At 43.8% G+C, this 26,264-nt stretch overlaps 2 protein-coding genes across 3 annotated transcripts in view; one reads left to right on the forward strand and one right to left on the reverse strand.

The window, feature by feature from the left end:
- Positions 1-329: 329 nt before the first annotated feature.
- LOC134675098 (erythroid differentiation-related factor 1) lies at positions 330-24,295 on the forward strand. 2 transcript variants are annotated; one of them, XM_063533258.1, is made up of 16 exons: positions 330-525; positions 1,365-1,549; positions 2,066-2,174; positions 4,110-4,247; positions 5,140-5,257; positions 5,712-6,404; positions 8,182-8,531; positions 9,577-9,705; positions 10,261-10,909; positions 11,394-11,552; positions 18,086-18,269; positions 18,690-18,722; positions 19,515-19,686; positions 20,863-21,002; positions 22,292-22,449; positions 23,859-24,295. In XM_063533258.1, the coding sequence occupies exons 1-16, from the start codon at positions 487-489 to the stop codon at positions 24,239-24,241; spliced, it is 3,639 nt and encodes a 1,212-aa protein (XP_063389328.1). In that variant the 5' UTR covers positions 330-486; the 3' UTR covers positions 24,242-24,295. The 2 variants fall into 2 exon arrangements, with proteins under 2 accessions (XP_063389328.1, XP_063389327.1); XM_063533257.1 differs by lacking the exon at positions 18,690-18,722 and having other exon boundaries at positions 18,086-18,302.
- A 455-nt stretch (positions 24,296-24,750) lies between these two features.
- Positions 24,751-26,264, reverse strand: part of LOC134675011 (facilitated trehalose transporter Tret1) — a 62,048-nt gene continuing 60,534 nt past the window's right edge. The window contains exon 11 of the mRNA XM_063533160.1: positions 24,751-25,689. Coding sequence (XP_063389230.1) covers positions 25,668-25,689 — 22 coding nt within the window. The 3' untranslated portion in view covers positions 24,751-25,667. The remainder of the gene's footprint in view (positions 25,690-26,264) is intronic.

A 26,264-nucleotide genomic window follows, 5' to 3' on the forward strand; every position in this document is an offset into this window, starting at 1 on the left:
TGAATATGAATATGAATAAGTTAGTGTTAAGTATATTGCTATACCCTTACAGGGTTCATGTGGAACTGTACTAGTAGTTTTTAAGAACTGTATACTAATATGAGTGCAATAAACAATTCTGATTCTGATTCTGATAGCATACTTTGTAAACGAATAGACATGTCATATCAGCTGTCAGAGGCCTTACCACGCTTACCACGCGTTACCATGGGATTCCATCATTTTCTGAGTACAACTTATCACACTATCCTTTTCTAATCAATACTTTGTGTATGAGACAAACTTAGTCGTCAAGTGAGAAGTGAGTGAGGAATACAGCGAGGATGAGATATTTGACAAGCAGCATCGTAAAACGAGAAAAACATTTTGCGTGAAATTCCTTAAAACCCACATAAATTCCACTAAATATCATTTGTTCTTCTTTGACTAAAGTTGAATAGATCGTGTGATATTCTATTTGTGTATCGGCTATTCTACTAGCCGAAAATGGAAGAGGAAAATGAATATGAATATAAACGCACAAAGGTAAATACTGGTCATTTAAATTGCCTTATTAAATTATTGTGTACTGCTAGTGTCTATTAGTCTTTCTAAAAACGATCAGATCTTAGTATTAATTTAAGCTTGCGCTTTAACTATGGTCAAAAACTACGAACATTTGTTTTAAAAATCAACCTAGAACATTCCACGAATGCTTTTATCTATTGTCACAGAATAAATAATAGTACTAGGTACAGAAGACTCACTCTCTAACAAAACGCGTCTGTTACGATATGGCCGCTAGGTGGCGAGAGCGCCACGCGCGGCTTATGGATTTCCCCAAAATTGGGCTGGAACAGATGTACTTTTAGCTACCTGTAGCAAAGCGATGAAATCGCGGAGTGAGTCACGCCTGGTATTGTTGAAAAATGGTTGAAAAACTTACAAACCTGAATGATTGTATGTATGTTTTACTGTCTATTGAATCTGCAGCCCAAACAACTTCGCAGTTCATGTGTGAGGCACAATTTGAGATTATTACAGTGACTGTTTAAATGCTCTTATGGTGGCAGTTTCCTTTACATTCATCCCATGAGCCCCATGACCTAAATTTGCCAGTGAAAAAACAACCTTGAGTTTTCATCTTTAGGATTGAATTTTGTCTGTCATTGCTGATCCGATATCGCGTCCATGGGACTCAAGTGGTAAGAGCATTACTTTATTTCCGTATACGGTGGGAAGAAGTTGATACCTCGAGATATTCTATTGAAGAAATTTGAACTTCAAATAAAATACATAAGGATCCAATTTCTTAAATTTTTTTCCACCAGTTATCATCTTCCCGCCATGTAGAGATTTTTGACTTTGAATTTATGTTATCACAGGACCGCAGCCCTTCACCGGGCATCAAATCAACAGCGGTTGTCAAATACACAGCTTTCCCGAGCCCAGTCAGCTACGCTAGACTGCAGTGCAACACGGACTTGAACCTGCCACCCTCCAACTGGGGGGCCGCTATAGACTCCTATGGGCTGAAGCAGATATTGACGGGGAGTACTCCCCTGTCTAGGTGAGTCCATGTTTATTTTATTTATATTGGTAATATTACTCCTCAGACTTCGTTCCGGGCACATTCCATCAAACAAATTCAAGCGCCTGATGAAACTAGTGGCTTCACCAAATTGCCAAGAGTGCGATAAAATAGAAGATGTCCACCATGTGTTGATGGAATGTGTCCGTAATGAGGCGCTGAGGAGTGACATGACATTTATTAAATCTACCAACATAGGTGGTCGCAACATCGTCCTGGCATCGCCACTATCAGACGAGGCCAGGTTGATGTGCAAACTATATTTAAATGTGATGTAGTGGTGTAGATTATAAATTCTCTTGGCAGTTTTTGAATGGCTTTTCCCACCAATATTCTCTATAGACCTGACATACAGTTGTATGCTATATGGGCATAGAAACAAAGTCTCATTTCGCAGTTTTCGAATGGCTTTTACCATCATTGTTCTCTGTACACGAGACATTCAATTTTATACCATACGTACGTCGTACATAGTAACAAAGTCTTATTTCGCAGTTTTCGCATGGCGCACATGTTTCCCGACTGCGTCGGCGCTGTGGACGTGATCTCCGGTGCGGAGTGTATCAAGAAACTGCTCAAGCTGCCCTACCAGCCCAACGGGACTGTAAGTTGATATGTGGGCCATACTGAAAGATTCTGGATTCTGATATATGAGACGACTTATTTTTTCTAAGTGGCCAGTCCAGGAATTTTCAGTATGCCCTAAGGGCCCCCCCACATCTGGCGTCTTTCGAGCGTCGGCGTCTACAATTCTATGGCCGATGTCGACGCAACGTCGACGCAGCGTCGACGCAACTGCGCAGCGACGTCATTTTCCATAGCGCTGGACCGACGCCGACAGACGCCGACGCTCGAAAGACGCCAGATGTGGGGGGGCCCTAAGTAGTAATTTGTAATTAGCCTTTATTATTGAAGTTAGTATTTACTCGTCCTTTGACGTAGGCCTCCTCAATAGCTTTCCATTTGATTCTTTCTTTTGCTGTTTGCATCCATTTACCTCCGACGATTCTTGTTTCGACACTCTAAACTTTTTTGGACCCCTCTTTCTTATATTATACCTAGGGCATTGTTCTATACTTCGTTTTTTTTAGCATTAGAAATTAGGTAAACAATCTTGATGTGTCTTTTAATTGAAAAACACATTTTAAAAATAAGTTACGGCAAATATGTAACAATTATGAATCTAATACGATCATTTATATTCTTCTGCTTTCATAAGTAATAGTTATTGATTTTTAAAAAGCGTTTTTCAATTAAAAGACATGCCAAGATCGCTTACCTTCTTTGAAGTTCTTTCTAATGCTAAAAAAAACGAACTATAACTGTATTAAATATTCATCTGTTCTACTTGTTCTCAAATTAAAAGTTGCAATGTAAATGTTGTGAGGTATTTTCTATCTGGAGGGTTTTGGTCATTTTCCCCTACGGGGAGGGGAAGTAGTACACAAACCTTAATATTACTAGTGGCTTTGTGAGTTATAGACCTCGCGATAAGCTTAAAAAAATTAAGATACTTACAGCAAACTCACAATAGTGTTTTTTTTTAGCCTATATTGTGTCCCACTGCTGGGCAAAGGCCTCCCCTGTCTTTCGCCACTCGTCACGGCTTTGTGCATGCTCCCGCCAGTCGCCACAAAATGAGTCCAGGTCGTTTCGCCATCTCATTTTTGGTCTGCCTCTGCCTCGGGTGATCTGTGGTGCCCATTCGGTCGCTATTTTGGCCCATGTCCCGCCCAATCCCACTTGAGCTTGGCGGCCTTCACACCCACATCTGCGATTCCAGTTTCGGAGCGCAGCTCTGTGTTCCTTACCCGATCGATTCTACGGACTCCTAGTATACTGCGCTCCATTGCTCGCTGGCAAATCTTGAGTCGGGACTTTTGGGCTTCTGTTAATGACCAAGTTTGGGCACCGTAGGTTAGGATAGGCAGAATACACATGTCGACGAGTTTGCGTTTTAGTGCTAGTGGAAGGTTGCCCTTCATTCACAATAGTGTTAAGTGCCATAAAACATACTGGCGCTAATCCCCGCCAATTTGAACATTTTCCAAAGAAAAATCCTATCTAACTACCGAATCTGCTACAGTCAGTGATAAAAGCTTGTAGCAATCTTATTAACAATTCCTCCAGGGTTCCGTGCATAAGTCCGACTCACGCTTGACTGCACATTTCTAATAGGTTTTCCTGTAATCTATGGGTAAATAACTATTTTGTGTATTTTTTTCAAAATTTTAGACCCAATAGTTTCAGAGATAAAGGGGAGGGGGAATGGTCATTTTTTGGCTATTTTCTTAAATAACTTCGAACCTATGTATTTTAAAATTATAAAAAAAACATGTCCATGTTTGGGTCACTAATTTACATATGTGTACCAAATTTCAACTTTATTGGTCCAGTAGATACCGAGAAAATAGGCTGTGATAGACGGACAGACAGACAGACGCACCGAGTGATCCTATAAGGGTTCCGTTTTCTCCTTTAGAGGTACGGAACCCTAAAAAGTGAAGTGAAGTAATGTATTAAATCATCTGTATTGTAGGTAAGCATGATGGTGCACCGGGTGGAGAACACGCTTCTCCTGGACGACTTCGACGTGTACGACTACCTGATGAAGTCGGAGTGGGGCTGGCTGAAGGACTTCTTCTACGAGAACATCCTGAAGACCATGTCGGAAAAGGTGGGTAACAAAACCAAACCATAAATTCAAAGTCGCTCATCGAGCTGTGGAAAGGGCTATGCTCGGAGTCTCTCTGAGGGATCGTATTCGAAATGAAGTCATCCGTCAGAGAACTAAAGTCGTCGACATAGCCCACCAGAGTAGCAAGCTGAAGTGGCAGTGGGCCGGCCATATTAGCCGATAACCGTTGGGGTAGACGAGTTCTCGAGTGGAGACCGCGCATCGGCAAACGTAGCGTAGGACGCCCTCAGACTAGATGGAGCGATGACCTTCGCAAGGCGGCTGGCAAGAGCTGGATCAGAGTTGCCGCAAATCGTGCTCAATGGCGTGCAATACGAGAGGCCTATGTCCACCTGTGGACGAGAGTAGGCTGATGATGATGATGATGGTGCACCGAGTGGAGAACACGCTTCTCCTGGACGACTTCGACGTGTACTACTTGATGAAGTCGGAGTGGGGCTGGCTCAAGGACTTCTTCTACGAGAACATCCTGAAGACCATGTCGGAAAAGGTGGGTAACAAAAGTCAAAAGTAAAATATCTACTTGAGTCCAACGGACGCGATATCGCGTCCGTAATGGCAGTCAAAATTCAATTCTAAATTGATAAACTTAAGGTTGTTCTTTGTCTGGCACTGTTACTCACGTCAGTCAGGCATATTAGATATATTACTAAATAATAGATAACTCATAAGTTTTCATGTCATAAGTCTACTTTTTTGGCGTAGGTAATGAACAAATTGTCAGTTCTTAAAGTAGATATGTCTTATAGCATAGCCCTAAATGAATAAAAAATGTTTATGGGGATTTATGATTTAGACGGCCGAACATCGATCAATTCTCGCTCTTAGCAGTAATTAATTAATTAGTACTACTTTTACTGTGTACTTTTAGGAGCGGATGAGCCTAACCCCTCCACCGACACACAACGCGTTGCAGCTCACACACAAGTTCCTGTCACACAGTGTGTGTGTGCCTGAGGCCAAGGGGCCTACGCAGGGGCCTACTCCCGGTAAGTTAAACTAAACATAAGTAATTATATAAAATAAAATAAACTACTGTCAATATTCTATGGGAATTTCGAAGATTCTGACATTTTGCACTCATTATATTTTCTACCTCTAATTAAAGAGAAGCAATTTTTTAAAACTGTTTAATTGACAGCCTCAGCTTTTTTTTTTATCTACGTATTTAGAAGGAGCCTTTATCTATGGGACATGTCGGCTCCGTTGGGCCTCTACATTACATCACTACATTACATTAGTGTTGATCAAAGAAATGGTACACGAACTTCGCATGTTTAGATAGGGGTTCCGCCAATATCGACTGGAAAACCCTAACATCTGTTGCTGCATAGCCCCCAGCTTCAAATAATTGTGCCCTCTTGTCCCGAGTCCGAACACATTAAGCTGAACTTGACGTCTGAAAAATTCCAAAATACAAATACATTTTTTCCTTTCTTCAAGGTCCCTATTTACCCGAGTCAGAAAGATCGGAGCCTCCCAACGAGCACCTCTACAACAGGAACGTCCTCTGGACCTTCGAGGACATCCAAATGCTCATCGGCAGCGACCTGCCCATCTTCGGAGACAAGGACAGACCTTGCGTCTCTCTCCGACTAAGAGACGCCAGGGAACCTATCAATGTCCTGACAGGAATAGACTACTGGCTTGATAATCTCATGTGTAACGTTCCCGAAGTCCTAATGTGTTACCACTTAGATGGTATAGTACAGAAATATGAGCCGATGAAAACTGAGGATCTACCCAATATGGAGAACTCGAAATTCTCACCAAAAGTCGTAAGAAACGTCGCTCAGAATATACTTTCTTTTTTGAAATATAATGCGACGAAAGCTGGACATACGTATTGGCTGTTTAAAGGTCCTCATGACGATGTTGTTAAATTATACGATTTGACTTCGCTGTGTCCGGATAGTTTGGACAATCCTTTCACGACTCCTGTAGCTATGCTCCTATACAGGGTGGCAAGGAATATGAGGCTGACGAACAGGTCGAGACATGTTAGGCAGCTGTTGGAGCAAGCGATAAATCTATTAAAGGTGGAGAGATATCCGCAGATAGTGGCGTCTTCGCATTATATGTTAGCGGATTTGTATGTGCCGGCGACTACCAATCCGGCTTGTCCGGATTTTAAAGGTTAGTAACGTGTTATTACTACTGTCACAGAATAAATAATAGTACTAGGTACCTACAGAAGACTCACTCTCTAACAAAAGGCGTCTGTCACGATCAGCACAGATATGGCCGCTAGGTGGCGACAGCGTCACGCGCGGCTTATGGCAGACCCCAAAATTGGGGTCGAACGGGTGTACTTTTAGCTACCTGTAGCAAAGCGACGAAATCGCGGAGTGAGTCACGCCTGCTACTGTAATGAGATATCACAGTTTATTTTAAACTCCTACGGCCCAGCCATACAAATGCGAAACCCCTTTGCCAATGAAATTTGAACATATAGTGCAGGCAATAGGGTTTAATTTTATTTGTTTGAAAAATTAACGAAACAAAAGAAATGCAACTCTGTTCCATTTATCCCAACCAACCGAAGTACTATAGGTAGGACCTTGGGCCTTAAGAGGTTAACAGTATATTAGGGTTCCGTACCCAAAGGGTAAAACGGGACCCTATTACTAAGACTTCGCTGTCCGTCCGTCCGTCTGTCCGTCTGTCTGTCACCAGGCTGTATCTCACGAACCGTGATAGCTAGACAGTTGAAATTTTCACAGATGATGTATTTCTGTTTCCGCTATAACAACAAATACTAAAAACAGAATAAGATAAAGATTTAAGTGGGGCTCCCATACAGCAAACGTGATTTTTGACCAAAGTTAAGCAACGTCGGGCGGGGTCAGTACTTGGATGGGTGACCGTTTTCTTTTTGCATTTTTTTCCGTTTTTTTTTTGCTTTATGGTACGGAACCCTTCGTGCGCGAGTCCGACTCGCACTTGCCCGGTTTTTAAGTATATCTGATTATCTGAGGCACCTTAGCATAATTATCATAACATCTATATTTAAACAATGATACAATTTGATAATTATTAATCCGCCGTCTTATTATTCTAAATATCAACCCCCTTATTCATAAACGTTTACTAAAGTTGACAAGCCGATAATAATCGTTTGTCCCTTTCCATCATACCAATAAGTCGGAAAGGGACAAACGATTATTATCGGCTTGTTAGCTTTAGTAAACGTTTATGAATAAGGGGGCAAAAATATATCAATGTTTAAATATCGACTTAAAGTGCCTACATTTAGGTTGAAAATCAAATGCTGATGATGGTACATAAACCATTTCTTAACGAGGATATTGTATTAGAAGTATTTCTGCTGCTTTGTATACATAATATGTGTATAATTCATATAAAAATCAGTTATGGTGGAACTAGTTGCCACAGATGAGTCTTGGTAGCTTAGCAGGGTAGGCACCAGCCTCAGAGGTACCAACCGTAGTCGCGAGTTCACATCTCACCAGATGCGAAGATTTTTTATTAATTAGGGTTCCGTACTCAAAGGGTAAAACGAGACCCTATTACTAAGACTCTGCTGTCCGTCCGTCCGTCCGTCCGTCCGTCTGTCATCAGGCTGTGTCTCACGAACCGTGATAGCTAGACATTTAGAAATTTTCACAGATGTATTTCTGTTGCCGCTATAACAACAAATACTAAAAACAGAGTAAAATAAAGATTTAAGTGGGGCTCCCATACAACAAACGTGATTTTTGACCGAAGTTAAGCAACGTCGGGCGAGGTCAGTACTTGGATGGGTGACCGTTTTTTTTTGCCTTTTTTTGCATTATGGAACCCTTCGTGCGCGAGTCCGACTCGCACTTGCCCGGTTTTTTTCTGTGATTTCGTTAGGTTTCAACTCCGCCAAGTCCAAAATTAATCTAGGTTACTAATTATATGGTTTCAGATGAAAGCTCGGACTCAGAAAGCGAAGACCCCGACTTCGAGCCAACCGAAGTCACATCAGAGCGAGACACAGAGAGCGTAAAAGATGAGACAGAAGTATTTAACGACGATATAGAAGACAACAGTGGCGCCAACGGTGACAGTGGTGATAAAAATGAAAGTGATGATAAAGTTAGTGATGGTAAAATCAGTGATGGTAAAGTTAGTGATGGTAAAGTCAGTGATGGTAAAGTTAGTGATGGTAAAAGTGAGTGTGGGGATGGAGATGGGGAGAAGGAGGAGAAATCGTTGGCGTTGCAGATGAGGGGGTTGGCGTTGAGAGATATTGGCGATAAGATGAAGAAAGAGGAGGTGAGTTGACTATTTTTTCTAATAGGTTAGTTTCGTAAGGCCCCCCCACATCTGGCGTCTTTCGAGCGTCGGCGTCTACAACTGTATGGCCGCGCTCGACGCAACGTCAACACAACGTCGACGCAACTGCGCAGCGACGTCATTATCTATAGCGCTGACCAGACGCCGACAGACGCCGACGCTCGAAAGACGCTAGATGTAGGGGGGCCCTAAGCTACTACCGGTGACTTCTCCTGCTTAAAAGTCGATAAACTCCCTTCCCCTTAAGGTTCAGTCACACAGGCGCATTTTCCGGGCGGGGTGTGAGCGGAGCGCGCCGCTTTTACATATAAAACGCTCACGCCCCGCCTGGAAACGCGCGTGTGTGATGGAACCTTTAGTATCTTTGTAGGTACTAAGTTGCAAGTTCCTTTGCACCTCCTTAGGGAATAAATTTCTGGATAAAAAAGTATCCAATATCCTTCTCCAGGTTATAAACTATATGTGTGGCAATTTTTTTCGAAATTCGTTCAGTCATTTTTGCGTAGATGAGTAAGAAACATCCCATTTACAATATTAGTAGAATTTTATGAAAAAGAAGCATACATATTTGTGTGGTACATATTTATTGAAAACAGTGTCTTCTATGTACTAAGAGCCCTCTCTTAGTACATAGAAGAAAAGAAGATAAGCGCCTGCTTAACTTATTTTTTTAATCTAAATTGTGGTTATAGTTTTCTTTAGAAATACTTTTGTAAGTACTTTCTTGTCATCATCATCATCATCTCAGGCATAAGACGTCCACTGCTGAACATAGGCCTCCCCCTTGGACCTCCAAAACTACCTTAGCCAGAGCACCGGGGGTCGCCGGAACCTCGGGGCCGTGGTTTTATTGTGCTCTGCATGATGGGATGTGAATGCCATAATCGCCACGCTTGGCAGGCGGGTTGGCGATCGCAGTCGAGTACACCGAATTTGAGGGACGCTGCTGCCCGTCCACCGGTGGCCTTGGACGTAGTTTAAGGACATACCCGGGTACTTTCTTGTAAATAATGTTTAATTACAGGACAATAAGCGTAAAGGGAGCGAAGCCAAAGGCCTTGGTGTCGAGCCTCCAGACCGCTGCGGTCATGCTCTGAGACACGCACTGAAAGGGTTACTAGCGCTGCACAATGTTACCATAGACAAGTGCAAGGTAAGATAAAATATTCTTTATGGAAATCGTCATGGTAGTCGATTTCGAGGTTTTCATAGCACCAATGAAATAGAGTCAAAAGGAATAAATCTCGCAGTATAGCCTGCTGCCGCTATGGTCACGCTCACTGACCGTAAGATGTGTCGAAATAATTTTAAAAATGGTGACCTGTACTACCTTATTACCAATAAATGATGTCTATCTTAGAAGCTAAGAGCAAGGCACCTTTTTGGGAAACTTGTCATGGTAGCCGATTTCGTGGTTTTCAGTGGTACGGAATAGATGTAGGTACCTACTTGTACTATGGACTCGAATATCCTTGTCATATCAACAAACGTAAAGGTCGCGAAGCCAATGGTAGTCGATTTCGAGGATTTAAGTGTTCTATACATAATTTCATATACAGGGTTTCGACTAGCTTTTCAAATAAAATTCTATTTGGCATTCATTATGTAGTTTACATACTCATATCTAGTGTGTAGAGCAAACATGATCAATAAATAATTAGTCTATTCTCTTTTATCATATTTAAAGCACTATTATTACTCCCCACAGGAGGAAGAACGAGAAAGGTTGAAAGAACAAATACTAATAGAAGAGCAGCATCCAAAAATGGCGAACCCCTACGAACCTATATCCATGAACTACGAACCGATCAAACAAATCAACAAAACAGACAAAGAACACAACTCACGAAGTCGCCGAAGGAAACGAGAAAAGAAGAACTCTAAAAGCGAATATTTAATAGAAGCAAACAGTAATATAGATAAAAACGCAATCTTAGTCAGAAAAGAGCAGAAAAAACTACCTTCTTACAGCGAAACTAACAGAGATGACAATTTCGCTTGGAAATTACATTTAAAAACGTTACTATACGAAAAAATCTGCCTAGCATATGCTACTTTGGCTGAATATAGCTACGCTCACGAACAATATGGTTTTTCGTTAAAATACATAGATTTAGCTAGCAAATGTCAAAAGTTATTATCCAATATGATTATTAAAAGTAAGGTGGTTGATTCTAGTTGCCTTATAGGGAGGGTTGGCGATAATTTCTTCCAGTTGAGTAAGAATTGGCATAGACTGGAGCAGTTTAAGAAACAGTTTGAAACGGATCATGACATTGACAGTCAGATTAAGCTGGAGATTGAGAATGATCTGGTGGAGGAAGTAGAGGGGGTTTTGACGAATGAATTTGATTTGGGTAAGTTGATAAAAGTACTATTCATAACTTAGAAATGTTATAAATATAGTCTGTCAAGCCATTTCCGTCAGTAGAAAATATTGCAAATTTAAAAAATGTAGGTGCGAAGGGTAATCGTCCCATAGAAAATTTAATTTCGCGCCTTTTCCTACTGACAAACTTGTTTGACCGGCTATAGTATAGTGTGTGTTGAAAATAGTTGTAATGTATAATTAGCCTTATGAATCTATTTTGCGTGTATAACTAGCCTTATGAATCTATTTTGCGTGTATAACTAGCCTTAAACTATAGTTTTTGATTCATTATTTTTGTATGTAGGTATCATTGTAATTTTGTTAGAGGTAAATATATATTTTTCCCTCACTTACCCGTTGACCATGAACGCTGTCGAAACGTCGGGACGTATTATAAATTCATTATACGCGATATAATCTGTTTCCATAGTTTTATTTTACAAATAGTTTTTATTTTTTTCCCTTTTCAGACATATCGCTACCAAACAGCGAGCTGTCTTCGATGTTGGCGTGTTGCTCATACTATCGCCTCGCTTTAGCAGCGACGAGCGACAAGCGGGCCGAGCTACAACGGCGACTTGCTTCCGTCACCAACGAGTTAGCGGTTAGATACATGAATGATGCTCAACGTAAGTTACTTCTTGTTAATGGGGTTAGCAACTGTCAAACGTTTGCATAGATGGCGCCATCATAGCTTGCCCCTTTTTCTATGAGATTTGCCTTAAAGGGCTGGCATCCAGGGCATAAAATTCCATTAAAGAAACAAAAATTTGACACAATTCTATGGATTGACAGGGCAAGCTATGCTGGCGCCATCTGCTAAATGTCAGGCATGTTTGCCGAGGCGCACACGGATGGCTTCCATGCCATCAGACGCAAGAGGGTAGCCTCTTTGCTGCGACGAGTGAGAGACAGTAATAACAACATCCTGAGGATGGTGGCTGGACGCCTCGACTGTCCAATATTATGTGTTCCGTACTCCACATCGGATATCTTCATTGAGAGAGTAACGCGATCGTTGACCAATGATGCCGCTAGCGTCTATGTAGTCGCTCCGCCCCACGCCGTGACGTAGTTCCGCTTCCACTTCCTGCGAACCGTTGCTCGCTTCCCGCCACTCGCCACCGCCATGTCATTGTTTCGTCGACCGTCTCGACCGATGGTCCGCAAATATTTTTTGCGTATATTTTTGCAGCATGGTGCTTTAACATTTCCGATCCAAAGCTCGGTCGATTAAATAGTGAGATATGGCAGAGATCGCCACTATTAGTCTTTTGGCGGTCTCGCGATCGAAGTCATCGAACGGTGCTTTTCGATTCTACCCACTTTTTTCTTGCTAAATTAATTTTCACATTCCATGCTGCTAAAATCGTTACCGTTAACTCGCATTTTCGAGATCGAAGTAGGAAGTGCGTCAGTGGTTTTTGTTAACAAGTGGTAACAAGTCGCTCCGCATCGGAGAGGGAACGTGCGGTCATCGTGCCTGCGGCGGCGGGGGCGGCGCCCGGGCGGCGCGGCGGCGGACGGCCTGCGCGCGCTGCTTTCGGGCGCCGCGCTTCGCTGATAAGGAGGTTTGGATTGTCTCGAACCATCCGGTGAGCCAGTTTAAGATATTCTAATTTTATTGGCGTTCAGAAGTTACTTCGTCACTCGCGGAGGGTTCTCAGGCAGTAGCCTGGGAGTACTTCGTGTTGTTAGTTGCGGCGCGACCGGGGCGCCCCGACCCCCGGCGCGGGGGCGCGGGCCCGGCGCCCGCCCCCGCCCGCGCGCGCCGCGTCTTCTGCTGTCGTCCAAGGTGACTCCGAGACACCGCGACGCTGCGGGCCACGGGGGACGCCTCCAGTCCGCAGGACTCGGCGAGACGTCACACGCCCGCTCCTGTTACTGCAGTCGCGGTGCGGACGCCTCCAGTCCGCGGGACTCCGAGAGACGTCACACGCCCGCTCCTGTTGCTGCAGTCGCGGTGCGGACGCCTCCAGTCCGCGGGACTCCGAGAGACGTCACACGCCCGCTCCTGTTGCTGCAGTGGCGGTGCGGACGCCTCCAGTCCGCGGGACTCCGAGAGACGTCACACGCCCGCTCCTGTTGCTGCAGTCGCGGTGCGGACGCCTCCAGTCCGCGGGACTCCGAGAGACGTCACACGCCCGCTCCTGTTGCTGCAGTCGCGGTGCGGACGCCTCCAGTCCGCGGGACTCCGAGAGGCGTCACACGCCCGCTCCTGCTGCTGCAGTCGCTGTGCGGACGCCTCCAGTCCGCGGGACTCCGAGAGACGTCACACGCCCGCTCCTGTTGCTGCAGTCACGGTGCGGACGCCTCCAGTCCGCGGGACTCCGCGAGACGTTACACGCCCGCTCCTATTGCTGCAGTTGCGGTGCGGACGCTTCCAGTCCAGCGGGACTCCGAGAGATCCGCGTGGCTCTGCGCGTCACACGCCCGCTCCTGCAGCTGCGGGCGCATCGCGGGTGGATCGCGCCAAGGTGAAGGCGGACCGCTTCTGCGTCCCGACTGCTCGAGCGGAAGGAAGGTAAGTTACGTGTAAGCAGTGGAAAGACTACGAGTACAGCGACGATCGCCGCGTTGGTTGCCGGCCGTCATGACGTCGCTGGTGACCTACGCGCCGGTGGTGGCCACCACGATGGCACCGCCGAGGGCAACAGCGTCGCCGTGATGATGCGTGCAACTACGAGCCTAGCCATCGGCGCCTCCCGTGCCGGTAACGTCCGTCACGCGCACCGGCGCCTGTCGAGCTGGCCGCCACGACGGCGCCTCTCGCACCTGAGCCTGGCGACGGTGGCCGCCATGATGGCGCCGCCCGCTCGATGACACCGCCTGCCCCCCGAGCTGGCCGCCACGATGGCGCCTCTCGCATTACGCATCGACGCGGCGGCGGCGGCTGCCACAATGGCGCTGCCCGCCACGATGATGCCGCCCGCCACGATGGCACCACCACCTGCGCACTGGCGCCTCTCGAGCTGGCCGCCACGATGGCGCCTCTCGCCTCACAGCAGTGCCTCCCAGACCAGCCAGCCAGACGGCGACCGCCTCATGCACCGGTGCCTCCCGAGCTGGCCGCCACGATGGCGCCTCTCGCCGCACGCACCGGCGCCTCCCGAACCAGTGGCGGCCGCCATGAGCCGCCCGGCCTCAGGCACCGATGCCCCCCCCCCCCCCCCGAGCCGGCCGCCACGATGGCGCCCCTAGCTTCACGCACCGGCGCCTCCCGAGCGGCGGCGGTTGCCACAATCACGCCGATGCTGTCCACCGATGCTGCAACTACGACGATGTCGTCCCTTGCTCGCTGGGCGCCACAGTATCAGTTTTGTCCTGTCCACATGGTTCCATTGAGGTACGCAGGCGCCTATAGCTATGGTGCAGGTATAGGTATGGTATGGTACAGCACGAACAGACCGCTAAGCTCTTGGTTTCGGTTAAAGAATCCTCCGGCGACGGCAAACAAGGTCGTAAAGAGCCCCGTCCTAGCGCGGCTCGACTGCCCGGAGTTGAAAGCGGTAAGATATGTCGATACTCAGAGGAAAATACGTCGTGTTCCCGGGCTTCATAAAGGTGCTGATCGACTTCGCTGTGTCGCTTCGAAGCTCCTACGACTTCTCGAGGCCATGGAGTGGTCCAACCGGAGAACAGCTAGCGACAAGGCCCTGTGCGACCGCTCGAAACCGAGGTGAAAGGCATCGAAAAGGTCTGCAGACTTCACATAATTATCTCTACTTGCTCGCGCTCTCCAGCTTAAGTTCCGTCTTACAAAGACGAACTCGTGCGAAAAGCCATAATAAACAAAATGGGACAAATAAACCCGCTGCGCCTGAACAAGCTTGAGTTTCCGGTGCTAAGAGAAAGGGGCCAGGAGGACTCCAGCAGTTTCCATCTGTCTGTATTCGACTTTATCGAAACAGTTTTGTTACGCAAAGCGCCAAAATCGATTTTAGACTTGATTTCATCAGTTCGATTTCCTTAAAAGCATGCTACTAACTCGATGCCCTATACTAACTCGATATAGGGTGTCTCTTCGGATAAAGCGAATTAGACCATCACGCTCCTAGACATCACGTGGGACACGCGGCACAACACACCGATTGAAAGTTTTCTTTTTCGCGACATACAGGCCTGCCTTGCTGCAGAGTTTCTCGCAGAAATGAGACTCAATGCCTTCTGTTCAGTCTCAAATTCGCAAACTTTAGTTCATGGAGGAAGGTGAAGCCTTCGCAGTCCCCAGCAACACGGAGCTGCCGAAAGCCTCGCACCACTTTCTTCCTCATCTTATGCAAGCAGTCCGTTACAATCTCCAATATTGGTAGACAATGTACGAGGTAAGGCCCTTTCAGCGAAGAGTAACCGTTAACGGGCCGCATCTGCAGCGCTGACGACAGAAGTGTAAACATACAACCGCACCGGTACAGTATACATAAAACGACGGCGACACTACATCCCTTCCGTTACTACGGCTGTCGCAAAAACTGCTGATGCCAGCAGATCGTCTACAGGTCGCGCTGGTTGCTTGCTACTTGCCAGGTCGGTACAACCCCCGAGGGCAACGGTTTATCAAGAAGTCACTGCGCGCCCGAGTGGCAGCTGCGCCCAGCAGCCGCCGAGACTGTCTTCACCTGACAGGCGCCTTGTTGGCCGGCCTCCGCTTTCGAGAGCCCTCGCACTGTGCCACGGTATTTCTTAACAGACTCATTGAACTGCTACCACGACCTTTGACAGCTGCCTGTGAGACTTGGCATGGATGTCTCCACCTCCCAGCCTAGTCTGTGTACTGCGACGGCGTGATAAGGAGTCTTAAAGCAGCTGTGGTAAGCTTGCAATTTACTGGCGGTCCTAGTGAACACAACGTCAGACCGCCCTCCCTTACGAGTCAACGACCTTAAGAATGAGGCGTAGCTCCTGTCAGATAGGACGCTCCAACACCGAGCTGGCGGGATCAGGAGTGACGTCCGCTACTGGCGTGACTGGCGCATGCATATAACATGCCAAGGTCTAACGCTACGTAGCGAACGAAACGCAACTGTCACTGTCTCACTAATATGGAAGAACCGGATATTCCCGATTCCGGTACTGTGTTTGTATAGAAAACAGTAACGGGAGCCCCTAGATCGTCCCCTTGTCTAGGCTGCATATACGGCCACAATGTAGAAACGGTCTTTATGGTGCATCAAAAATAAGATCAACTGCCAGGTACCTCTATCCAGTGAAGTAGCGAGCTATCTCAGACGTCTATTTCTATTATCCATGTTAGCTTTCAGAACGATACTCGTTCATAAGCCTCTCACAAGTGCTGTGTATGAACCACTATCGGACACTATGCCTTCTTCCAACGCCATTAATAGCGAGACCAGCGCCTCCCAAAGCACCAGCTTGGGACGCGAGACATCTACTTGCCCTAATTTAAATAGCCCTACAACGTTAGGTACGTTAGAAGAAGTACGATAGAATAGCTGCCGCACTTTTGCTGTTAGCATCAGGCCGCAGGGTCAATGACCTTACTCTACTACACTGTAGCCCGGGCAATTATATAGATAACTTTAACGCTATTATTTTGTGTCCGAAATTCGGCTCTAAACCAGATAACGTGTCTTACCGACTGGACTCTTAGAAGCTCCGGAATAAAGTATAGACCCAGTATAAGTAGGTAGTCTGGGTACGTCACCTTGCGAGAATTACACAAAATGTTAGGGGACACTTCGCTTATTTCTTTCAGCCACAGTCTCATCCAAGCCGGCCTCGCCTACGATTGCTTTTGATCCACGATGTACTTAATAACTAAATTGGCTGGAAAGCTATTCACTTAGCGATATTTTCGCTTATGTTAATTGGGAACATGACTCGCCGAGATTTTGCGGATCGGATGCGATTTCGAATGAGAATTCTCTTAAACCAGTTTAACGTCAGATTCGAACCTGAGATTACAATTTCAATTCTCAATTTCCTGTAATTCACATTATAACGAGTCACTGTGATTTCATGGGTTGCAATATGGTGTATACATATTTATTCGTTCTCTGAGTTCTATGACAGTAGGTGTAGCCCTATCGCTTGCGCGCCCGCTAACTCGCCACCAGGAGATAATAAACAGGTCTCAATGAAGATATCCGATGTGGAGTACGGAACACATAATATAAAAATTTTACCTTCCAATAAAATTATTATTATGTTTCCTATCCACATCGGATATCTGAGTAATGCCTTCCTGGCAGGCTACTGGGCTACTTTTATGCCGACGGTACTTCTCCTCAACAATGACATGGCGGTGGCGAGTGGCGGGAAGCGAGCAACGGTTCGCAGGAAGTGGAAGCGGAACTACGTCACGGCGTGGGGCGGAGCGACTACATAGACGCTAGCGGCATCATTGGTCAACGATCGCGTTACTCTCTCAATGAAGATATCCGATGTGGATAGGAAACATAATAATAATTTTATTGGAAGGTAAAATTTTTATATTAAAATATTGGGTCAGTATTGTGACGGGTAGGGCATAGCATTCTTTAATTATGTATTCACACATATTTACTAACATGTAGTTTTTTAAGTTTAGATATAAGTAGACTAACACAAATATGGATTGTAAAAAAAAAAAATCTGAAATAAACAATTTTTATTTTTATTTTTTTTTATTTAAATGCTTCGACCGGCCAACCCCAAACATATTATTAGAGTCAGACCAAGCCAAGTGTACGGTAGTGTATTTTTAAACGTCAAACTTCTATGAAATGTTGACGTTTACTTAACACTTGCACCGTCTGGGTTAGCAAAGTCGTTGCTTTTCCTAGCTTGGTCTGACTTTACCGAACATTTTGGAATGCCAGCCTCGTGTTATTAATCGACCTCGCTTTGCTCGTTTGTTTAAATCATGTTCGGCCAGTAGTTCTCAAAGTTTGCTCTAAACTTAGTCACATCAGAGGAAGGTTAGATATATAACGTAGGTGGTTAGACCAACAATAACAAACTTAGAGTCCGTCTAAGCTAACTCTGCACCGTGTTTGGTAGCGCTGAGTGTGAACGAACGAAATGTTAAACATCACAATTTCATAGAAATTTGGTATGTTTAGTGTGCCAGTATCTCTTAATTTAGGACATTTAAAAAAATGTTGCAACATAATTTACGAAATTAACCCATTACATTTATTAATCTCAAATTTATTTCCAGAAATCTACGCCAAATATAACGAAGAGGACCCACAGGACCCAAAAGCCCAGCTCCTTCTCAAACAGTTCAACAATTTATCCAAACGCTCGCTAGAATGTTTAGACGAAGCGTCCGCCATCTTTGAGGAAGTTAATGATGTACCAAACTTGGCTTTGCTGTATTGTAATAAGGGAAGATACTTGAGGTTTAAGGCTCATTGCGATCAGGGCAGTTTTGAGTAAGTATTTTGATTCTTATTGATTTACTGATTGGTCGTGGTCAACCTAACACGCTCCTCGCTTCGCTCGTAGTCGCACCTATCTTTTGACTTGAGTACTTCCATATCTCAATTTAGAATTGAAATACCAAGGAGTCATTTACAATGAAATATATCCGACCTTTTATGGGTTGATTTCCGTGATAAAAACTATCATATGTCTTTCCCCGGGACTCAAACTATCTCCATACCAAATTTCTTGGTTCAGCGGTTTAAGAGTAAAGAGGTAACAGACAGACATACTGTCGAATCGCTAGAATGTTTGGATGAGGCGTCTGCCATCTTTGAGGAAGTTAATGATGTACCAAACTTGGCTTTGTTATATTGTAATAAGGGAAGATATTTGAGGTTCAAAGCACATTGCGATCAGGGCAGTTTTGAGTGAGTATTGAATTATTTCTTACGATTTAATCATCATTTGTTTTTGATTTCTCGGGGTTAACCTAACACGCTCCTCGCTTCGCTCGTCGTCGCACCTACCGTTTGACTTTGGATTATTACTTCTATATCCCGCTCCGACAGAAAATCCCACCTTTTTCACCGTTAAGGTATGATTTCCGTGATAAAAAGTATCATGTCTTTCGCCGGGACTCATCTCCATATCAAATTTCATCTAAATTGGTTTAGCGGCTTAAGCGTGAAGAGGTAACAGACAGACTGTCGAATCGCTAGAATGTTAGAATGGTAATGGTAGAATGTTATCATCATTCGTTTTTGATTTCTCGGGGTTAACCTAACACGCTCCTCGCTTCGCTCGTCGTCGCACCTACCCTTTGACTTTGGATTATTACTTATATATCTCACTCCGATAGGAAATCCCGCCTTTTCACCCCCTTAACGGATGATTTCCACGATAAAAACTATCCAATGTCCTTCCCCGGGACTCAAACTATCTCCATATCAAATTTCATCTAATCTGCTCTGTTCAGCAGCATAAGCGTGAAGACGTAACAGACAGACAGACTGTTGGATCGCTAGAATGTTTGGATCAGGCGTCTGCTAACATACTCATTTGTATTTTAACTTCTATTGTAAATGGGATATTTCACTGTATGGTAAATTAAATGTCCTCGTATAATACAGTATAATAATTCTGGCTAATTAATTGATATATGCACTTCCTTCTTAGGCAAAGTTTTTTCATGATTGTAACTATTTATTTTTATTTCGCAGTGAAAAGAAGCGTAAACTATACAACACCGCCGAAGAACTATACCTCACTGCTCTGAAGCTAGTCGGGCGAGGCGACACCGGCGGAGTGAGAGAGTTGGTACAATGGGAGCTGTCCTGCCATCTGTACACCAGAGCCGTGCTCATGCAGGACTGCCCTGGAAGCAGGCCTAATGTGAGTATACTGAGTATACCACTAGTGTGATAGCTGTCTGTCTGTCAGTTGGAGTGAGAGAGTTGGTACAATGGGAGCTCTCCTGCCATCTGTACACCAGAGCCGTGCTCATGCAGGACTGCCCTGGAAGCAGGCCTAATGTGAGTATACTGAGTATACCACTAGTGTGATAGCTGTCTGTCTGTCAGTTGGAGTGAGAGAGTTGGTACAATGGGAGCTCTCCTGCCATATGTACGCCAGAGCCGTGCTCATGCAGGACTGCCCTGGAAGCAGGCCTAATGTGAGTATACTGAGTATACCACTAGTGTGATAGCCGTCTGTCTGTCAGTTGGAGTGAGAGAGTTGGTACAATGGGAGCTCTCCTGCCATCTGTACACCAGAGCCGTGCTCATGCAGGACTGCCCTGGAAGCAGGCCTAATGTGAGTATACCACTAGTGTGATAGCTGTCTGTCTGTCAGTTGGAGTGAGAGAGTTAGTACAATGGGAGCTCTTCTGCCATCTGTAGGTACGCCAGACCTGCTATAGTTTGAATTTTCTCAAATGATTTTTACGCCTTAAGGCGTGTCTCCATATTGCGCGGCAAACTATCGAACATTGGCTCGCGAGGCAGCCGCGCGCAATGGATACCGGGTTGGCTCGCGAGCCAACTAAGACCCTAAGCTGTTATACAAGCCATCGTTTCTTTTGTGCGAGCAGTCAGCTCCCGTGTTGAGCGCGTGCCAAAGCAACAATGTTGTTTTAAAAGCGGCTGTATCGTGGTGGTTTTAAGGTTCAAATCTATATAATAATATGAGCGCTCGCCTATTTCCATATTTAGGTCCATACTTCAAGTGCGTTTCTTCGCGCTAGATGTTTGGAGTCGCGCGTGAGAGCGCTTCTCATGCTAGCAGGTCAGAGTCGTACTGGTAGCAGGCCTGACGTATGTGTGACGATGAGAGATAATTGAAGGGATGTCTACAAAACATACCTAACTGCTAGAGCGGTTGACACTTTTTTTAGAACATTGTTAATAGTTTCCTGAAACTACACTGGTTGACACCTGTGTCAACCAGTGTAGTCAGTTATGTTGTTTTTGTAAACATCCCTTCAATTTAAAACTTTAAACTCGGACATACGAAAGCTAGAACGTAAACCATCTTCGTTTGTGCGTTTGTCCTCACTAAACTTATTTCCAGGAGGTGTCAGAAGTCGCAGAGGCGTTCAACCACGCGCTCAAATACTGCCAATTAACACCAGGGCCGAGGCAATACCTGTACCAATTCCGAGCCGCCATGATACACCATCGTCTGGGCTCGCTGTACCATTCACAGTACAGGTAACTATGTGCTCCGTTCTACCAGAGATATATATAACTCCGTATAAGATAAATAAAGTCTAAGAAAAAAACGTGCCTCGGACGGCCAAGGAAAAGTCATTCTCGAATAGATGGCGCCATTACCTTTGGCCTATTCTCGGCTAGATGGCGTTAACGACACCGTTTGGCATTAACAATTTTAACATATATCAGTGAAAGAACATGGGTCAGTATGGAACAATAAAAATTAAGAATCATTTATCCGTAAACATATTTTGATTATTTTATACATTTTCAATTTTATTTTAAGTTTTAATCGTGTGTCGGTAGATGGCAGTAAATGTACCGTGACTACAAAATTGACAATAACAGGACCCCTCTATACTATCTATTCTTTTTGGTTCTACGTTTGAGATCTCATTTGAGAACGTCGCTTTTGGTACAGAATAATTAATAGTACTACCGTACAGAAAGGAAACTTCCTACAAAAACGAAGTTTGACAGCGGTTCAGGGTCGAATCATGCTGTCTCTTTCTAATATATGGCACTATCCCTTTCGGCTATTTAGGGTTGTCAAAACTCAAGTGATTATCTTATCTGTGGTCGTGCAAGCAAAAGGATGTCAAGTGGTGCCAACCCTAATAATTGCTCGGAGCAATGCTGAGCCGAGCGGAGCCGAGTTTGACCGAAGTCAGGAGTTTCGCACCCCTGCTTTTGGTAAGAAAACTGATGTATGGAGTTAGCACTCTATGCCTACTTATTTCTCTATGGTTTATATGAAATCAAAGTTACCTTGGCAGGCTAAAACCGTCTGGTTTAGCTATGAAATCGACATCTATATACATTTTAACAATTCGTATAATTCGTAAAAGTCCTAACTGAGGTATCGTCTTGGGTCGTCCCATTCGTTTTTCGTCAAGTTCTTAAATTAGTCCTATTCTGTTTTCGTCACCCATTCTACATTGAAAGCCACCGACGATTGTGACGAATGTAGCATGAGTGACGAAAGCAGAATAGGACTAATTTAAGAACTTGACGAAAAACGAATGGGACGACCCAAGACGATACCCTAACTGAGTAGCAAAATACTTAGGTACTTATATTTTATTTAATTACACAAACGGATCTACCGCGATATAATTTCATTATATTTACCTTAAATTCCGACGTTTCAGTGAGTTGCACCAGCTGTGGTCACGGAAAGACTGACGTCCCAACAAATGTCAATATGTTTGTGTTGTGTAGCACGTTTGTGTGATTAATTATGTGTACAAAACGCGAGAGTTTAAAGTATCTATTTTTTTTTTCAGAATAACTTCCGAAGAAGGCCCAAAGCGTCGCGCCCTGCTCAACTCTGCTCGCAGTAACTATATGTCGTGTACGCACATGTTTGCGGCTTTAGAAGACGCCAGCATGTTCCTAACGGCTCGGCTGGAACATGTGGCTTTATGCGAATGTAGCGCCGCAGGTAAGCTTATAACACAGACAAAACATCCTCCAGACTGAGCATAGTCGCGCTACCCCCTCTGCCACGCATACGGTAATTTTACTCCATGTTCGAGTCGAAAGTGTCTTTGTGTGACGTCCGTGTCTTTGAACGGACCAATCACGGCACGGGACTTCGCTCACCTCGTCCCGCGCACCCCCGCATTTTTGGCATCATCGGTTGCATGAAATAATTGCTCTAAACTCGGTGTAGAGGATTCCTAGTCTATGGCTTATAGTAACTTAGCTAAAAAGTGTAAAATAAGCCAAATCAAATTCAAACTATCGTAGAGAGAAAGGTAAGGACAGGCTAAAGTGCCCAAAATCTACCAACACAACTATACTCTGTATCTTTAGGTATTAAAAGTAAAAAAAAATCTACCCTCAAATGGCTCGTTATGCCAGTTGAGGGTAGATGAAAACATTACACGATCAAATAATGTAGGTTAAAGTCGGGCCGTTCAGTCACTGATCCAGGCGGTTTTGTAATTGGTCGGTTAACCTATAAATGTTTTAACTACTCGAAAATGTACAACTTGTTTATTTACATTTGTTTGTATACCTAAAGATAGAAGCATAGTAACTGCTACAGTCAGCGGCAGAAGTTGCTAAGCGGGCGAGGTGTTCAAAATGATATTGACGCGACTTTATTGTTTAGAGATTAAGAGCGTGTCAAGGTAATTTTGAACACCTCGTCCGCTTAACAACTTCTGCTGCTGATTGTATTAACTTTAGTTACATAATGATCCTGTTTCTGTACTCAGTCTTTTAGTAATGCAGAAATAAATTATTAAGTTAGGTTTCTGTTTAGTTTTGATTGTGTTACGCGAATATACTGGCCGCGTAGCCAAGATGCCAATCGCTAACGCTCCGTAGCGATCGAAACGCAACTGTCACTGTCACACCAATGGGGAAGAGTGATAGAGATACATAATGCTTTTCTTTGTCGAAGCGATAGCGATTGTAACCTTGGCTAGGCGGCCTGAATAGATCAAGCGGAAATGACACTACCTCTATAGATAGGCCATACAAACATATTTTTACAAGCTTTTATTTAGTTTCATCTGACAGTTGTCTGTCTGTCTGTGTGTAATCAAATTTTGCAAGTTAAATTTGATCCACTTCCCGGTTTCCGATTGAGCTGAAATTTTGCATACATACATATACGTAAGTCGGGTGACAATGCAATATTATGGTGTCATCGAGCTGATCTGATGATGGAGACTGGAGGTGGCCATAGGAACTATGTGATAAAACATCGAAACCTAATTGTGGTTGGGGTTTTTAGAATTGTCTCGATGAACATCAGTTGCCTGTGGAAAGAGGAGTACAGTCAGCGATAAAAATTTGTACCAAAATGAAATTTTTGCCAAAAACTTTTATTTATTTCAGTATCACCCAACCTCAAACTGAAGTCTCTCCAAACGGCAATCGAGCTCCTCCGTCAGAGCCACTCCATCATGCAGCTCCTCAAACACCGAGACCCTGAGGACCTCAAGGACACCCCCAAATCAGAAGACCACGACGAGAAAACCATGAAAAACGAACATAGCTTACTCTCACTTTTCGAAAATAGACTACACTACATACTTAAAAGCATCATACAATATTGTAGGTCGAAGTCTAACAAAGATTATGAAAAAATGACTGATATGTATAAGAGATTGTATTCGGCTAGCTTGAAAATCAAGAAGGATGATGATATCAGAATGTATGCTGGGAGTATATGTGATGTTTTGGAAGCTATGGATGGTATTTGTAAGGAATTTGAGTAGTTTGGTAGGTTATGAGAAATTTAGGTTTTAAAATAAATGAAATTTGTGAAATTATATTGTGTTTTATTTCATGATCTCTTATAAATTATTTCAATATCTGGGAGGCCGAGTTTTGCTCGGAAAAATGTGCGTTTTCCCAGAGATGAAACCTAGCCAGATCGGTTTATCGCCCCCGAAAACCCCCATATAAATAAACAAGAAGGCATAGAAACACATAGCTTCAATCCATCGACAACCGACAATGTATTAACTCACATTATAGACGGGTCTAACGCGAATTTTATTCATTACCTTGATTTACCGACGTTCCGACACAGGTTTCACTGGTCGTGGTCGCGGCTGACCCGTTCGCGTTAGACCCGTCTATAATGTGAGTTAATATGTGTTCAAAACGCGAAAGTTTAAAAATATAATCGACAATGTGGTAGCTTTTGGTTGAAAACGTCACAAGTATCTAATTATAAAGCATTTCTTCAGGAGCAGGGGTTTGAGAAATTAAAAAGACTAAATGAAATTATAAAAATTTTATTCGTCAACGAAATAACATCATTACCAACAGCTCGAAATTGAAGTAAATAATTATATACATCCAATTATAAACAATGTCAAATTCAGGTAGTTTAATATAAAATATTATTCTAAATAAAAACTGACTCCATCGAGCTAGTCAAACAAAAACTTAATTTTAACATTATTATTTATAATTTATAAATTAAGTATAACTTACTTTACTCGCATGAGTAAAAATCCCTTCAAAATATTGGTACCTTACCTACAAAAAAATCACTGGGAAATGGCACTGGGTCTTTGAAATATAAATAAAGTTTTTGACAGGATTTTTACCCATTATTCTGTATTTATATCACAATTCATATACTTAGTCTGACCTCTATTTTTTGTACTCACGTGTACAGGCACTTAAAAGTAAATTCTTTAATATATTATATTCTATACGATATATTCACAATAATTTTAATCGAAATTAAATAATTCGCGTAGTAAAAAAGTATAAATTCGTACAGGGTTCTTTCAGTTTAAAAAATAAAATCATATTGCAGTGTTACTAGCTATTGACTAAATTTAAGTGAAAATATGCCAGGTCATCAGGACTATTATAATATTGCTAAAAAATATAATACGTACTCTCGTAACAACAATTAAATATAAACTTTATGTAAAACACAACAAAGTAGCTTTTACTAAAACGGCGAAGTCGAATACTTCGCAAAGATACCTATATGGTAAATCACTAGGAGAGCTACCAGCTTAACTCTGCTGCAGAAGAAATAGGAACTAGTTGTTTTGTCACAGGGTTAGAAGTATATTTGCGTTGTTTTGTCAGTTTGCTAACCGCAAATATCGTACCGTAAGTTGGCGCTTTTTCTGGTGTTGCCACTCATCGGTGGGTAGTTCCCTTGAAGGTAGGTTACGCCTTTCCTTTTGATGGTCTGAAAAAATATTTAAATGTTAATTACATTATTGACTAATAATTAGGTGAAACAACTTTTTCTTCTCACTCGTTGTCATAGTTACGTTCCCGTGGGCCACTCTTAAATTCTTGATTTTATGCCTATTTACCAAACGTGCAACTTTGTAGTAGAAGCCCTGTTGTCCCCTGGACAACTCTGCAGGATGACAACAAGAAGGTACGTGGTTGTTCCACCCAATTACGATTTATTTATTGCTCTCTACTTGCATAAAATAAATACAGATTTCGCAAAGCTCCCAAAGGCAAGTTGGCTCTATAACTACATACCTACTTTATTAACTAAGATACTCGCTACCCTAAGAAAATGGTATATGATAACGTGAGTCATGAAAATTAGTTTGCTATAAGTACTATACTGGACCCGGGTATGTCCTTAAACTACGTCCAAGACCATCGGTGGACGGGCAGCAGCGTCCCTCAAATTCGGTGTACTCGACTGCGATCGCCAACCCGCCTGCCAAGCGTGGCGATTATGGCATTCACCCCCCATCATGCAGGTCTAAGGGGGAGGCCTATGTTCAGCAGTGGACGTCT

Source organism: Cydia fagiglandana, chromosome 21 (assembly GCF_963556715.1).
Source record: "Cydia fagiglandana chromosome 21, ilCydFagi1.1, whole genome shotgun sequence".
Classification (NCBI taxonomy): domain Eukaryota; kingdom Metazoa; phylum Arthropoda; class Insecta; order Lepidoptera; family Tortricidae; genus Cydia; species Cydia fagiglandana.